Source organism: Orcinus orca, chromosome 4 (genome assembly GCF_937001465.1).
Source record: "Orcinus orca chromosome 4, mOrcOrc1.1, whole genome shotgun sequence".
Classification (NCBI taxonomy): domain Eukaryota; kingdom Metazoa; phylum Chordata; class Mammalia; order Artiodactyla; family Delphinidae; genus Orcinus; species Orcinus orca.
Window position 1 is genome coordinate 48,705,605 of NC_064562.1, and position 17,351 is coordinate 48,722,955.

General features: G+C 44.0%; 1 protein-coding gene and 1 pseudogene across 7 annotated transcripts in view; both read left to right on the plus strand.

Moving 5' to 3' along the window:
• The first annotated feature begins 32 nt into the window (after window positions 1–32).
• LOC117196752 (mitochondrial import inner membrane translocase subunit Tim17-B-like) lies at window positions 33–3,507 on the plus strand (annotated as a pseudogene).
• A 3,901-nt stretch (window positions 3,508–7,408) lies between these two features.
• The window catches only part of NAAA (N-acylethanolamine acid amidase), a 36,470-nt gene continuing 26,527 nt past the window's right edge, over window positions 7,409–17,351 (plus strand). For 3 of the 7 annotated variants that reach the window (XM_012536869.3, XM_012536870.3, XM_033406505.2), the window contains exons 1-4: window positions 7,414–7,806; window positions 8,449–8,613; window positions 11,327–11,453; window positions 14,719–14,809. In XM_012536869.3, coding sequence (XP_012392323.1) covers window positions 7,607–7,806; window positions 8,449–8,613; window positions 11,327–11,453; window positions 14,719–14,809 — 583 coding nt within the window. In that variant the 5' untranslated portion in view covers window positions 7,414–7,606. Of the gene's footprint in view, window positions 7,807–8,448; window positions 8,614–11,326; window positions 11,454–14,718; window positions 14,810–17,351 lie in introns of all 7 variants that reach the window. The other 4 variants (XM_033406507.2, XR_004477090.2, XM_049709405.1 and 1 more) reach the window with 4 other exon arrangements.

Consider the following 17,351-nt stretch of genomic DNA (forward strand, 5'->3'; position numbering starts at 1 on the left):
ATCTAGGGCTTCCCTGGTGGCACAGTGGTTGAGAGTCCGCCTGCCGATGCAGGGGACACGGGTTCGTGCCCCGGTCTGGGAAGATCCCACATGCCGCGGAGCGGCTGGGCCCGTGAGCCATGGCCGCTGAGCCTGCACGTCCGGAGCATGTGCTCCACAACGGGAGAGGCCACAGCAGTAAGAGGCCCGCGTACCGCAAAAAAAATAAAAATAAAAATAAGGTTTTTTCGTGTTTTTTAGCTTAATTTACTTGAAACAACAATTGCCATTGCTACAAATACTTGTTTTACCCCTTATCCATTTAGGGGGAACTAGTTTGAAATATAAAAATGTCTATTGAATGCTCACTGCAAAGCGCTCTGCTAGAAGCTGTGTGTGTTGCAAACACAATGTTCCTGCCATATAGAAACTTTTAATCCAGTGAAGGAAATAGACTTACAAAATGACTGTATAAAAAAGGCACAGCACAGGGCTACAGGCATCGCTGAAACGCCTGTTTGCTAACACACTGATACTTAACAATGAACAGGGCAGCAGTAGGAGATGAATTCCTGAATCATAAAAGAAAGGGTTTAAAAGTTGGTGTAATTTTTTGAAGCTTATGATTAATATAAATTTTCGGGCTTCCCTGGTGGCGCAGTGGTTGAGAGTCCGCCTGCCGATGCAGGGGACACGGGTTTGTGCCCCGGTCCGGGAGGATCCCACATGCCAGGGAGCGGCTGGGCCTGTGAGCCATGGCCGCTGAGCCTGCGCATCTGGAGCCTGTGCTCCGCAACGGGAGAGGCCACAACAGTGAGAGGCCCGCGTACCCCCAAAAAAAAAAAAAAAAAACTGAGAGCATAGCTAATTCTGTACTATTTAAATACCATATATTTGTATATAGCACATACCTGAGGTGGTAACTTTACTTCCTTCTGCAGATTCTGTTTTTGTTGTTTTGTTAATCCAGAAATGGTTGAATAAACTATGATTTATCCATATGATGGAATATTATGCAACCATTAAAATATTTACAATAGGAAATGCTTATTATAAAAGAACAAAATATAAAAATACTTATAGTGTAATCCAATTACACTTGTAAGAAAATGGGGAATAATAAAAGCCCAAGAAGAAAGCCACCAAATAGTAAAGTGATTTTCTTTGGTATTGAGATCACATGTGAGGGTTTTTTTTCTTTCTAGTTTGTTTTCTCAGTCTTTTACAGTACCTGTGTTTTGATTTGTGTTATTGTGTAAGAAACAAAATAACTTATTTGAGGCTGGGGTAAAATGTACCTTAACACTCATGAATTTTTTTTTTTAAACACAAGAGGAATGCACCTTAAAAGCAAGGCAAGGATTGATTTGAAAATACTCCAGAGGAGTTATAGTCTCACCTTCTTCCACTGGTTTATTGATGGTGCTAGTCATCCTTAGTTTGACACCCTCTGACTCTAGTCAGCAATACCCAGTGCTAAGAGAGTGCTGAGTTAGTACAATTCTTAGGGAAAATAATTAGTGGCGTGTACCAAGAGCCTTTAAAAATAGTCATAATATTTGACTCAAACCCACTTTGAGAGTCTAATCAAAGAAAATGGTCCAAAATATGGCAGCTCAAAAGATGTGTTTGGGTCTGTTTCTGCTGCAAGTAACAGTATATCTAAAAATAGTCTGGGGCTTCCCTGGCGGTCCAGTGGTAAAGAATCCGCCTTCCAATGCAGAGGTTCGATCCCTGGTCGGGGAACTAGGTTCCCACGTGCCGCAGGGCAGCTAAGCCCTTGCGCCACAACTCCTGAGCTTGTGCACCTCGACTAGAGAGCACTTGTGCCGCAAACTACAGAGTCCACATGCCCTGGAACCCGCACACCACAACTAGAGAGAGAAAAACCTGCAGGCCACAACTAGAAAGAAGCCCGCGTGCCACAACAAAGAGCCCACTCGCTGCAATGAAAGATCCCGCATGACTCAAAGAAGATCCCAGGTGCTGCAACTAAGCCCTGATGCAGCCAATAAATAAAAATAGTCTAACCACATTGGAGTCTCACATAAGTCTGGAGGTAAACAGTTGCTGGCCTGGGTTCAGCTGCTCAGTGATGCCTTCGAGATCTTGGGCTCCTTTTCTGCTTTGTCATTCTTAGTGTGTTGGAGCCACACACTAAGATTTGAATGCCGATTGACAGCTGTATGACCATGGGCAAGTTACTCAACATTTCTGTGCCCAGGTCTCCTTGTCTGTACAATGGAGCTGATAATACCTTACCTTCATAGACATTTCTTCTAAGTTTAAGGCAACAAGAAGGGGCATTGTCACATGTATCCCTTTTACTAGGAAAGCAAAAAGCTTTTCCAGGATCCCTGCAACAGCCTTCCCTTAAGTTTCATTAGCCAGAATTGGGTTATATGGCTACGCTACCAACAGTGGGAGCCGTGAAAGCAGGAAACAGGATTGTTCACCCCCTCAGCTTAAATGGACTGTAACAACCCCAACAGAACTGGGCTTCTGTTCACAATGAAGAGAGGGAGGTATTCAGTAGATTTGGGGTAGGAAACCAGCAATGTCTACCACAAGCTAATTGTGGGGAAATATCCATTGCAACATAATTTATAGCGGCAAAAATGGGTGCAAGAAAATATATCAAAATATGGGACTAGTTAAGCAACTTCGGATGGAATACCCAGCCATTAAGCACTTTGATAGAGTTATTTTAAAAATAAGATATAGGTCGCCATGGAGGAGTACGCTTGGGAGCCTTGCCCATGGTGAGTTGTGGATGACCGCGGTGGAGCCTTCACTATGGGTGTAATCGGCGGTGGAGTCTTCCAGGCCATTAAGGGCTTCCGCAATGCCCCTGTCGGAATTCGGCACTGAATGAGAGGCGGTGTCAACGCTGTGAGGATCCGAGCCCCTCAGATTGGAGGTAGCTTCGCGGTGCGGGGGAGCCTGTTCACCATCGACTGCAGTCTGGTGCGGCTGCGGGGCAAGGAAGATCCCTGGAACTCCATCACCCGTGGAGCATTGACCGGGGCTGTGCTGGCTGCCTGCAGTGGCCCATTGGCCATGGTAGGCTCGGCAGTAATGGGAGGCATTCTGTTGGCCCTCATCGAGGATGTTGGCATCCTCCTCACTTGCAGCAGTTCCGCACTGCACCCCCATTCCTGGAGGACCCCAGCCAGCTGCCCCCTAAGGAGGGTACCCCGGCCCCAGGCTACCCCAGCCATCAGCAATACCACTGAGGAAGTGACCTCCTGTCACCACCACCGTGGGAGCTCCTCCTCGGTTCCTTCTCTGATGATCTACCTCAAAGGGAGGGCTGGCTCCCAGTTGGTCCTGGGACCCTCCAGAGAGGGCCTCTACTCTGTTGCCTTATCCCAGGTTTGGGGTGGAGCACCCTAGCTGCCCTGATGGATGGGTTCCTTCTCTCTCAGGCACCCCAGCCCCCATTCATATGTAACAAGCTCTCACCCCAGACCCTTTGCATGGCACCCTGATGAGTATTTAAAGGCAGTTTAAAAAATAAATAAATAAATAAAATAAAGCCAGTTCTGAAATGCCCAAAAAAAAAAAAAAAAAATAAGGTATGAACACTACAGCAATGTGAAAAATACTATGCCATTATTTTCAAAAGCAAAGTCAGTGTAACGTGATTTTAAGACAAACATTTTTCACATTTTTAATTCATGAAATTGGGATGTGTCTTAAAATTTTTTGCAGCCAAATGACAGTCTTGACATAATTTTACATTCATGCACATTCATGAACTTGGTCTGAAAATCTTAAGTTGACATTTGCTTAGATCAAGCAAGGACCAGCATCAAAACTTGCAGAAGGGGAGTCAGTAGCTGGTAAGAAAATTCCAGAAAAAAAACAGTGGAACATTTTTCTAAAATTTTCAGTTCTTTATTGATGTATAATACATACATGAAGAAAAGTGCAAGTATCGTTAAGTGTACTTAAGCTCAATGAATTTTCACAAGTTGAATAATACATCCCTGGTTATCAGCAACCAGATAAAGAAACAATATTACCAACACCTCAGAAGTCCTCTTTTTTTTTTTTTTTTTGCAATACGCGGGCCTCTCACTGTTGTGGCCTCTCCCGTTGCGGAGCACAGGCTCCGGACGCGCAGGCTCAACGGCCATGGCTCACGGGCCCAGCCGCTCCGCGGCATGTGGGATCTTCCCGGACCGGGGCACGAACCCGTGTCCCCTGCATCGGCAGGCGGACTCTCAACCGCTGCGCCACCAGGGAAGCCCAGAAGTCCCCTTTTGAGTGGAGAACTCAAGAAATGCTGCAACACCAAGGTTCTTAATGACAGAAGTGTGCTATTGAAAAAGATTCAAGGCTACTTGAATCTTCCTCTTTTACCATTTTAATTGTGATATTTTTAAACATATAGAAAATAATGAAACATATCCATTTCCTAGATTTATTCAATATTAATTTTTACCTTTTTTGGTTTGTTTTAAAGAAATAGAATGTTAAGAGTATAACTGAAGCCCCACTCAGCCATTTTCTCCCTTTCTCAGGGATAGCTACTATTTTGCAGTTGATGCCTATTATTCCTTTAGTTTTTTTTTTTTTTACTATATTTGTGCATGTATATGTATGTGTGTGTGTGTGTAATAAAAGTATCATTGAGTATCTTAAAATTTTACATATATAGTACCATTGTATATATCCTTTTGCTGACTATAACTCAACATTAGATTCTGGATAAATGAAGAGTCTATCATTTAACTGTTGTAATAGTTTTCCATTATTTATCCATAAATCCACAATTTATCATTACCCTACCGAAGAGCAGTTAGGTTTTTTCACTTTTTTTGCCATTTAAAAATCCTGCTATAAATATCCACGTGCAAGTTTTTGTGTGGGTCTGAGTTTTCAACTCCTTTGGGTAAATACCAAAGAGAATGATTGCTAAATCATATGGTAAAAGTATGTTAAGTTTTGTAAGAAATCACCAAACTATCTTCCTTCTAGCTTCCCAGTTCCAAAGCCACACCCACGGTTCTAGGTATTTGGTATCACTCCACTTGCGTTACCCAGATCTGTATTAGTTATCTATTGCTGCATAAGAAAACACCACAAAATTTAGCAGCTTAAAGCAATGAACACCATTTCAGTTTCTGTGGGTCAGGAATTTCAGGTGGCTTAGCTGGGGCTAGAGAATCCACTCCCCAAACGGCTTATTCATATGACCGTTAGTAAGAAGCCTCAGTTCCTCTCCAGCTCTTGGTAGAAGGTCTCAGTTCCTCAAGTTAGGGACCTTTTCATAAGACTTCTTTAGCGTCCTCAGAACATGACAGCTGGCTTCCTCCAGGGTGAAGAATCCAAGAGAGAATGCAAGGAGTCCAAAATGTCTTTTGTGACCTAATCTTGGAAGTCAGACACCATTACTTCTTTGGCTATATTCTACATGTTAGAAGCAAGTCACTAAATGTAACCCACAGTCAAGGGGAGGGGAATTAGGCTCCACCACTGGCAGGGAAGCGTATTGAAGAATATGTAGATCTATTTTAAAACTACCATACTACTTTTTTTAAATTTAATTTAATTTATTTATTTGGCTGTGCCGGGCCTTAGTTGTGGCATGCAGGATCTAGTTCCCTGATCAGGGATTGAACCCGGGCCCTCTGCATTGGGAGCGCGAAGACTCAACCACTGGACCACCAGGGAAGTCCTCACACTACTTTTAAACTGAACAAAATGAGATGCCAGCTATGAAAACATTATATCCCATGTTTCTGATATATCATCTACCCTCTTGCACGCTCCACAGAAGTATTTTTTAAACTGTAGATTCAGTTCCATAAATAAACCATGAAATCAGTGTACAGTATCTCTGAAATCTGCACAGCATAGAAGCAGCAGAAGGGAGAGGGCTCATAGTTTTGTAATTCCAGATCTCCCTTTAATCTTTGTTTTAAACTGTCCTATAACATATGTATAACTTTTTAGTAATAGAGGAATAGATTATATGAAATTATATTTGTAAGGTCGGATCTTAACAAACGGTACCGTGAAACAGAGGAAAGCTTCAAGTGAGCTTTATTAGGGAGCGCTCCCGGCTGAGGTTCACTGGTCCAGAGAAAGGGGCCAGAGAAGTCGCACCCGGGCGAGGGTTGGGCAAGATTTTATAGGGGAAGAAGGGGAAGGGGTGTGGTGAATCTGGGAGGGCGCAGAGTATTCCTTATTTGGTGGTCTTGCAACTGCTGTTACTCAGGCTTTGCAAATGAGCAAATTAACACCTGGGTCTTAAATTTTACAGAAAGACCAGGAAGAAATGGGAACAGAGGCTTGAAACTTTAGCCCAGTGACATGTAAGCCACAAAAATGGGAAAAGTCAGTGGAATCTAAAATATAATACAAATGAACCTATCTACGAAACAACTAGAGAACAGATTTGTGGTTGCCAGGAGGAGGAGGGTGCAGGAAGGATGGATTGGGAGTTTGGGATTAGCAGATGCAAACTATTATATACAGGATGGATAAACAACAAGGTCCTACCGTATAGCACAGGGAACTATATTCAATATCCTGTGATAAACCATAATGGAAAGGAATATAAAAAAGCATATGTATACGTGTATAACTGAATCACTTTGCTGTACAGCATAAATTAACACACTATAAATCAACTATACTTCAATTTAAAAAATGGGAAAAAACCAGAGGTAGTGATGGTGTATTCTAGTTGGGGGAGGGGGCTGACAAAAGCGAACTTTCCAAGTTTCCCCTACACACTTACTCTACCTACGGACGACCGTGCTAACCATTAAGGAATGTTCCACCCTTATTAAGTCTGGTGATTTTCCTGAGCCTAACACCTTTTGTCTCCCAAACTGAGAACGGGAAAAGGTGAGGCTGCTTCAGGTTAATGATTGTGAAGGTGGAATTTGTATTCTGACAGTCTAGCTTTGAGGCTAGCTCACCGGCGATGTGACCTCGGGCAAATTACATAACACTCCTCATCAGGAAAACAGGGATGAGTCAGGAGAACGTATCTCCTGGCTTGTTTTGATGGTCAAATGAGACAGAGTGGGCAAAACACTTTGCACATAAATGTTAGCTACCTTTTAGCTTTTTTAAAGTAACTGAAAAGAAGTGGGACTGCTGAACTGAAAAAGCTCTCCTTCTCCTTATAAAATCCAGATAAACCTTTGAAGAACTTAAATTAAGAGCAAATGAGGCGGGGGTGGGAAGGCCCTTCCTACCGCAATAGGACTCTGCTGGCTCCCCCTTGGCCGCTGAAAACCATTTACGTAAACGCCCTCCAGGCCGCAGATTACGCTCTCTCCGACCACGTGGGTGGGATGGGGCGGAGACTGGGAGGCCAGAAGCTAGCGGCCGCATTTAACGCCCTCGGGGCACCTGGAGCAGGGCGGCACCCTTGGCCGGGGGCGGGGGCGCGGCACGGAGCCACTGGGGCGAGAAGCGCAGATACTAGACTTGGGGAGGCGGCTCCCCTCACCATTCCGGGCCCCGCGTGACTAGCCGGGCCAAGCGGCGCGCGGGCTCCGCCTCCAGCCCTCCCGGCTCCGCCCAGGCTCCGCCTCCTCCTCCTCGTCCTCCAGCGCTTCCCCAGGGCGCGGGCAGCGGTCCAATTGAGGCCGACCGAGTTATGAGAGCCGCCGGTCCGAGTGCGCGCATGGCGCTGGCTCTGCTGCTGCTGGCCGGGGCCGGGGTGTCGGCCGCCGCCTCGTCCTCCGCCCCGCCGCTCTTCAACGTGAGCCTGGACGCGGCCCCCGAGCTGCGCTGGCTGCCAGTGCTGCAGCACTTCGACCGCGACTTCTTGCGCGCCTCTATGGCGCGTATCATCGGGTGAGTGCAGGACGGGGGGAGCGGGCGGGGGTCGGAAAGCGGCAAAGCCCGGACGCTTGCTGCCCAACGTGCGTCAAACTGAGATTTGTGATCCTCCCCTCCCTCTCGGACAGCCTTGCCCTCCACACCATGCCGCTCACCCCGGGCGTCTGGCGTGTGCAGGGGTGGCGGGGACCAGAGCTGGCATTTGCTAGTGCCCCAGGCAGCGCCGGGGCTGGGGATGATCCCGCACAGCTGGTTTGACTTTCAAGTTCGGTGTCTCCAGTGGCACGCCAGTCCACCAGCCGTTCTGGATCAGGGTGGCGCGCGGGTTGTCGCCCGGGCTGTCTTCCCGGCTGGCTGCTCAGCTACCGAGTAGGGGACGCAGCCCCGCACCCCTAGCAGGCCTCATGGGCCCCCAGGCCCACCCCTTTGGGGACCACTCTCCGTCGCCCTACTTCCCTCTCTCGGAGTGTTCTTTTCGGGACGCTGCGTTTTGGGTGATGCCGGCTGGACCTGGACTGTGAGCTCTCTGGGTAAGCGAGGCACCTAGAACTCACCCCTAAGGATGAGAGAGCTTTAGGTACCCTCTCCCCCAGTACACACACACGCACCCCACCGAACCTCTGAGCAGATCAGACACTCGTGGTTCTTCATTTCTAGGGATACTGTCCCCAAGTGGGTCCTCGCATTGATCCGAAAGGCGGTCTGGGAGCTGGAGCTCTTCCTGCCCCAGCCCTTCACCGACGAGATCCGCGGCCAGTGCGACGCTCTGAACTTCACCCTGGCCGACTGCATCCTCCTTAACCTGGCCTACGAGTCCACAGCGTGAGTGCCCCGCGCTAGCGCGGATTAATTTGAGACTTGACCCGGATTCCTGCCACATCTGAGTGGGAGGAGACATGTTTTCAGTGTAATAAAAGCAGGGTGGTGACCGGGCTGCCCAGAAACCTCCAGTGCTTCCTCTTTGCTTCTCTGGGTAAAACTGAGCAGCAGATTATAAGCTTCGAGAAGGAAAGCAGCTTCTCTGACCTCAACACTGAACTGTTCCTCTACCTGAAGTCCCCTTTTCTCCCTTCACCAATCCAGGTAGCATCCCACTTTTGAAACTCTGCTCGACATGTACTTTCCCAGGAAGGTCTTGGAATAATCCTACTCACGTTAATCCAATGACTGCCCAGCCTTATAATGCAGGGGGCTGTCCCAGCATTCATTTGTCACACTGCATTTAACTTTCCATGTTCATCATGGCTAGCGATCATGATTCCTCTTTCTCAGCCTGTTGCCTCCAGTGCTGGGGTCACAGGCTACACTGTTCTGGCTAGTAGGGGCAAGCCAGTATATGGTACCCGGAGTGGACATGATCAGCTGTGGCACACACAGGGGAAAGCAATACGGAGTGTGTGGTTGATCCCAGGCAAAGTGCAGGGAGGGCCTCTGTTGGCTCAGTAACAGGTCCTGGAATTAAGAGAGCTTTGACTTGGTTTCTGTCTTCAGGACTTACTGTTTTGCCACCAGACCAGACTCATTAGTAACATCTTGTAGATACTTAATAGCTTCTCCCTGCCGAAAGATGTTTAAAAAATTTTTTTTCCTGTGGATAATGAAACTTTACTGCCTGCTGCCATCTTCCCAGAACATCTAGGTAGAGTAGGTTAAGAAGCGCTGTGACTGCCTTCCTCTTCAGGGAAATGTTTTAAGACACAGATGTATTAAAGGGCCCTTCAATTGACCTAAGTTAATTTTGCCATTCCTCGTCTCCTACCCCATCTTTTTCCTATTCTGACATGTGGTTTTCTCAGTGAAAAAATCAATTTATTTTCATTTTCCTCTTCCTTTGTTGGAGTCACTGTATTCAAATCAACTAGAGCAAAAATTCTAGTAAAAAAACATTCTAACTTTGGATTTGATATTAAGGTATATACTGAATCGCCTGGCAAGAAAAAGCACCATCAGACTCCACTAGCATTAACAAAGGAAATGTTTTGTCCTCATTTCTGGTATAAGGCTTTTTGAATCAGGTTAAGTAAGACTAGCGACGCTTTATTGAGCCTACTGGGTATGAGGCACTGGAGATTGTATTGCCTTTTGTGATGTGGAAACCAAGCCTCAGAGGGGACAATTTGCTGAAAGTCAGATGCACGGTGAGTGGTCAGAGTTGCTGCTAAAAGCACATGTCCCCAGCACAGTGCAGTGCATCTCCCAAAGCAGAGCCTGGCTCCCTAGTTGTTCCCTGTGCCGTGGGCCACCTCACACCAAAACATTTGGGCATGACATGAAAGAATTGTTGTCTCTCCAATTTTGAAAAATCACCTTTGAGAGTCTACAGACTTTGCTTTAGCTACTTCCAGTGTTTGATCAGTTTGCTTCTTGACGTGAACTCTTTGAAAATCAGAGACCTTGGAAAAAATTAAAACGTGGCCAAGCTTCCTTTTTTAAACAAACAGAAAAGGAGGTAACATTTGTTTTCTCTTAATTATAAAGACAATATGTAATCATAGAAAATTAGTAAATACAGAAAAGTATAAAGAAAATTAACCACAATCCTGTTACTCAGAAATGACTATCCATCCTTCAGGATATTTCGTGTGTGTGTGTGTGTGTGTGTGTGTGTGTGTATGTATACATATCTTTCCCCTGTCCCAGAATTGGACATGATATATTCAAGTACTTTTTACATAACATTACATATTCACAGAGAATATGGACCTTTAGACCTCTTAACAAACCTCTTCGTCTTTTCCTCAAAATATATCTGTCTGGCTGGGAGTTCTTAAAAGATCCTTTTCTCTTATTAGCTCTCTGCAGGGAGCTTTAAGGGGGACAGGAAAAGTGGCAAGCTCCTAAATAGTTCACCCTTTTTCCAAGGAGACAAAGTGAAACAATTTGTGGAGCAAAATAGTTAGCTGCCATGGTGTTTGCTCTGAGAAATCCAGAGAAGAGAGAGTTGAGCTTGAGCCAACCTTGAATGGTGTATTAAATAGACTACATACTGCCAAGCAGAGGACTAAGCAAAGTTCAGTGAACTTGCTGAGCCCAGAATGAGTCCGTTTCAGATTTAGATTTAGGATGAAATTCGCATTCAGTATGTTTTCAACGTCCTGTGTGCTGAGGGCAGAGGTCTAGTAATACTGAACGAACGCTGTTGTGTCCAGTTGTCTTTTTCATCTTGAATTATGATCCACAGGGATTATATAGCAGATGTGTCTGTTATAAGGAAGAAAACTGTTTTACTTTGAGGACTTATTTTTATTTTTTATTTATTTATTTTTTTGCGGTACGCGGGCCTCTCACTGTTGTGGCCTCTCCCGTTGAGGAGCACAGGCTCCGGACGCGCAGGCTCAGCGGCCATGGCTCACGGGCCCAGCCGCTCCGCGGCATGTGGGACCTTCCCGGACCGGGGCACGAACCCGTGTCCCCTGCATTGGCATGCGGACTCTCAACCACTACGCCACCAGGGAAGCCCGAGGACTTATTTTTAAAATGAAAAACTCATTTCCTTTTTCTTGTTCACTTATGTTGAATTTTTCCGTTTTCCCAGATTCTGCACCAGTATTGTGGCTCAGGACTCCAAAGGCAACATTTATCATGGCCGGAACCTGGATTACTCTTTTGGAAATTTCTTACGCAAGTTGACAGTGGATGTGCAGTTCATAAAGAATGGGCAGGTATAATCTGTACAGTGTAAGATTCAGAAATCAGAGAGACTTGCTAACCCAAGTTAGCCGTCACTTGGATGGTCTGCAGCTTAACTGTATTTTCAATTTAAGATACAAAAAACGTCACCCTCCTGGGAAAACAAAACCACAAGGGAGATTTACATCAATTATGCTTGTAGAAACAAGGGTCATTTATTATTATTGAGAATCTACTTACAGAGGTCAATCACTTTTCCCTAGGGAAATTTCTATGGGTGTATGATTGGTCTCCATTTATGATGCTAAATCAGCTCTTTCCTTTGCTTTCCCACGTTCAGGCTGCTTCTAGAATAGAGGGGCTGGGTCGTGTAAATGTCTAGGAACACCTCATTTGGGGATCTGACAGTCCTGGCTTTGAAGTTTGCTTCTGTCACTTCCTTTGTGAACTTGGGAAATTACTTCAACCCATTTTGCAGATTACAGCCCAGAGAGGTTAATAACTACTTTATGGAGATAGTTATAAAGGTTAAATGAAGTAATCTATGCAAAGCATATGGTAGATGCTTGATAAATAGTGGCCAAATAATAAATAGTCCTTCACTCTAAAAGTATAATTGACCCACACTACTCTTATTTTTTTACTCTTATTTTTGATCTTTAAGAAATTATACATATACATCATTTTATTTTCATCATAGTTCCTTTAAACATACAACCTAGTATGTACTATTGTCACATTTTTGTGTAAATATCTAGAGAGATAGCAGTAATCAATGTTCATTGTATACACAAAGCATGTCATTGCATGAAACAGAACAGAGAATGCAAAAGTCAGATCTTGGCCTTGGGGGGGGACACTGTTTAAGGACTTTATTTAGTTTGTTCTTTGCATTTAGGGGTTGAGTCACAAATACTAGAAACTCATTTACGAAATACTCAGATGGTCGCCTGCTTTTACAAACAAAAATGTTCTCATAAAACCTTCAAACGGTACAGAAATATTTAAGGTGAAAGTTTCTACTTTCTCAATTTCATTCCTTTACTTCACCACTATTACCAATTTAATTTGTAGTTGAAGATTTACTTCAAAAATGGTTTTAAGTGGTAGCAATGACAGAATATCCATGAAAATAAGTTCTGAAAGGACATCTGCTAAAATGTTCGTAATTATTACTGAATAATAATAGGGGACAACAATTATTTTTACTACTTTATGCTTTTCTCCATTATTCGACAATGAGCAAAAATTCTTAAAAATCGGCAAAAGGTTAAATGCAATAAAAGTAATTTCACCTGTTCCCGCTAGACTCGCCCTAACTAACAGGTGTTGCTTCAGTTGTTTCTGTTGCTCCTGGAGCTCTCATGGGAAATGGTCTATTGGTGTGGCTTATCTCAGTGCTTAGGCTATTATTACCGAATTTAACAGTTTACACTTGGGTATTGTCTTTCTGCTGAGGGCTCCTGGCTAATAAATTGCTTTGCTAAATTAAGAACAGGTTATTCATCCAATAATGAAGCCCTTATTCTTATCTAGCGTTCATCGTTTTAAAAGTATTTTCAGATACAGGACCTCCTTTGATCTTCACGATAGCCCTGGGAGGCAGGCTTAAGTCAACATTTCTATCCTCATTTTTCAGATGAAAGGGCTGAGACTTACAGAGACTAACTTGCTCCACTGTCACAGGAGGAGATGAGGCAGAGGTGGGACAAAACCCAGGCCTTCAGCCTTCAAGTAGCTGTCTCCCCAAAACTCAGATTGTAAATCACAGTCTCCCGCCCCACCTAGGGCTTTGTTTATGTTAACTGACCTGGCACAGACGGTTGGAAAGCATAGACATTTAGAAATACAGTTTTTCAGAGCTACAAGATACAATATCTTACAAATAATATAATTATTTGTAGTTACGTGTTATAAAATATCTCGGAAGCTACCAGGGATTTTGATTTTTGTAACTTTAATTTGCTGGTTCTTCAAGAGTAACACTGATGTGAGGGTTAGTGTGCCATGTGAATGAAGTGACTGTGTGATTACTTTTTCCCCTATAGTTATGTTTTATAAGGGCTTTAGTAGTGAGGTAGACTTATTTCTGTTTTACAGAAATGGGGAGATGGAAATGGAATGGAATGGAAATGGGGAGAATTCATGGAAGACCCTCATTGAGTCTCGGGGAAGAGGTCATTTATGAAATTAAGACCATTGCATTTTCCCCTTGTAACTTAGCCACTTTATTTTACAACCAGACGAGGTAGAAATAAACAATTAAATGAAAAGTTACTGACTTAAAATTCAGCTTTCTAGGAAAAAAGTAAGCTAGGCCCGTCCATTTCTCAAAATACGAAAGTATTAGTTCATCTTTACTGAACCATGTGAGCTGGGTGTCTGGTATCTGAAAAAACTGATAGTTTGTTTTTCTCCTCAGGGATATAGTGGTGTCTTGTAATCATTAGAGTTCATTTCCTTCATTGAAAGTGGGAGCAAAGCAAAAAAAAGAAAAAAGAAAGAAAGAAAAAAAAAAGTGGGTGTGAGCCCTACAACTCATGGAATAACCATGAGGATTAAATGAAAGATGTATGTAAAAGAATTTTTTAATATTTAAAATTTAAATTTGATTATTACGAACAAACAGTCTCACTTGTTTCCCCGTACTTCACAGAGCTTGTGAGATGCATGATATTAATCTCTTATAATCGAGTCAACGTGAGTTTCTAAATGGAAGCCCATTTACTACTTCTAGGATGGGCTTCTTTTTTCTGCGAGCTTATTGATCCCTTCTCAAAATAATGTTTCGTAAATACATCAAATAAAGTTACGAGATTGCGAAGAAACCAGTTACGTTGAAATACAGCCATTTCAATATTATACTTTTTCTTAACACATTAACTGGTAACACTTAGCAGTGGGTCTAGAAACTACCATAAATTCAGAGTAGTGGTAAGTATGAATGATATTTCAAGATATGTATGTATACCATATCAACATAGGGATGATGCCATCATGTATGTGAAAATACGTGAGTCACAGGCACTTACAGAGGGAGTAAAATTTCAGTTAGAGGCTAGTGAAAATAAAGATGTACCTTTTTTTTTTTTTTTTTTCATCTGAGGTCACAGATCCACTTGACTTCTATCCATGGACCCCCAAAGTTAAATCTTCTAGAAGGCTATTTCAGAGTTTTTATTCTATTATGTTGGAACTTGTAAGAAAAAAAAATCCATGAGATTGTGGGACAAAACAGGTGATTTCAATGTACATTGGGTTGGCGTGTTGAGATGATGCCTTATCTCTTGATTTCAGGTTGCTTTCACGGGAACCACCTTTATTGGCTATGTAGGATTATGGACCGGTCAGAGCCCACACAAGTTTACTGTTTCTGGCGACGAACGAGGTAATCAAAACAAACTCCCGAGCACTTTTAGCCCTATCCCTGTTCAGTTTTATCCAAGTACTTCATTCACTCACCCAACAGAACATATGGAACACCTTCCACGCTACATGCTTCCATTCTAGTGGGGGAAGGTGCGCAGTGTGCAAGTAAGCAATGAAGATTATTTCAGCTAGTGATAAATGCTACCAAGAAAGTAAAACAGGAAGATGTGATAGAGAATGAAGGAGGGCGTGCAGCAGGTACTGCAGGTGTGAGGTCAGGGAAGGCCTGACCCACATGATCCAGGTGTGCAGAAGCTGGGGGAGGACCATCCCTGGTGCATTCCAGAAACAAAAGACTGTGTAACGTGGTTACAGGATGGAGTAAGTGGGGAGTGACAGTAGAGACAGAGAGGAAGGCTGAGGCCGTGGTGCAGGGTCATGAGGGGGAGTTTGGGTTTTAACCCAAATGGAAGCCCTAGGAAGAGTTTAGGCCAGGGAGTGAACAGATCTGTTTTACCTTTATATATATATATTTTTTTTGCCGTACGCGGGCCTCTCACTGTTGCGGCCCCTCCCGTTGCGGAGCACAGGCTCCAGACACGCAGGCCCAGCGGCCATGGCTCACGGGCCCAGCCGCTCCGCGGCATGTGGGATCCTCCTGGACCGGGGCACGAACCCGCGTCCCCTGCATCAGCAGGCGGACTCTCAACCACTGCACCACCAGGGAAGCCCTACCTTTATATTCTTAACTATCATTGGCTGCTTTGTAGAGACTAGATCATGTTGGGTTAAGATGGAAGCAGAAGACTGGAAGCTATTGCAGTAATCAGAGGATATATGGTGGCATTACACAAGTAAAACACTTTAAGGTTTTCTGTGCACTTCTAAATTTTCTCATTAGACCCTCACAACAGTCCTATTAGATAGGCTGGGTTGATATTATTAACTGCATCATTATGCAAAGGAGGAAACTAAGGCTGCAAGATAAAAGGACAGCTGGTTGATGGGAGAGATGGTTCTCAAATTGATCTCCTGGGTCCTTGCCTGGTTGCTCTATTAAATAACCCCACTGCCATCCCCTAAGTCTCAGGGGACACCACTCCGTTTCCCAATATGTGGGAAACCCTGAGATAAGCCAGCTCTGGTCTCTCTTCAGGAATTGCAACTGAATAAAGGAGAAAGACAGGTACATGGAGTCTCTTAAAGTGTAGTGTCGGTCATCTGATGAACCCCTGATCAACTTGTTTCCTTTGATGTATTCTTATCTTTTTACATAGGCTGGACCAGGAAGATGCTGGTTAAGGACATATCATTGTCCAAGGGACTCAGTTCTTTATCCTCATGTATTTCTTCATCATTTTCTCAAATGTCAGCTATGAGTGAGACTAATTATCTACCATGGTACTCAAACCACAGCATGACAGTTCCTGAAGTTTTACAGAGAATGACTGTAAACATGTGTAAACAAAATTATTTAACTGATAGCTATGGTATGAGCAGTTTAAAAGTAACTGAGTTATTCTTTTACATACACATTTAATTAAATACTGTCAAATTTCTTAAAAAAATTTTTTTTAACCTTAAGCTAATGAAAGCTAGTTATATCTTTAGTCTGCAAAGACTGAGTTAAAATGCCTGAACAATAAAATAACATCTCTTCTTTAATAGCAATGATTAAGATCCTCAATTAAATTTCTGGATATTATGGAGAGGGCCAGCAGTGCCTTTAGTATATGAATAAGGATAAGAAAAGGAGGAGGACTAACAAATGGCATAGAGTGTGGGAGACCTAACCACCTGCGGATAAGATCTCAGACCCCAGAACCAGGCTGCCTGGGTTTATACCTTGGTGCTATCACTTGCTAGCTGGTGATCACGACCAAGGTGCTTAACCTTTCTGTGCTTCAGTTTCTTCATCTGAAAAACAGAGACGATAATAACCACTGTAGGATGAAATGAGTCCATGTATGTAAGGTATCTAGAGCAATGCCTGGCACAGAGCAAGGGCCATAGACGTATTTGTCGTTGTTGTCACATCTCTGGGCTGGTCCTCCTCTGAGCCCCAGATTGAAGTGTCCAACTACCTGCTCAGCATCTCCACGCTGATGTCTCCTACGCATCCCAAACTTAACATGTTCAAGCACATCTCTTGCTCTTTTCTTTTCCCCTTTTCCTGCCCTTAGTAACCTCCTCCACCCAAAGTTACACCTCTCCTAATTTTCCGTGTCTCAGGGAATTGCACTTCTCCTCAACCAATTGCTACCAGGAGAATTCTTTGACCCCTCGGTCCCTAAGTTTTGTCAGCTCTACCACCAAAACGAGACTCTCCCTGTCCGTTCTCTCCACCTTCCCTGCTCGGCTCTCACACCTGTGTTGCTGCCTCGCTGTCCATCTGATCTCCCCACTACTGTTCTCACCCTCCTGTACTTTCTCCACCCTGCAGCTGCATGATCAGGTTGTTCCCTTGCTTAAAACCTACCATGACTTGCCATTTCTTCTTCTTTTTTTAAAAAAATATTTATTTATTTATTGGCTGCGTAGTTGAGGCACACGGGATCTTT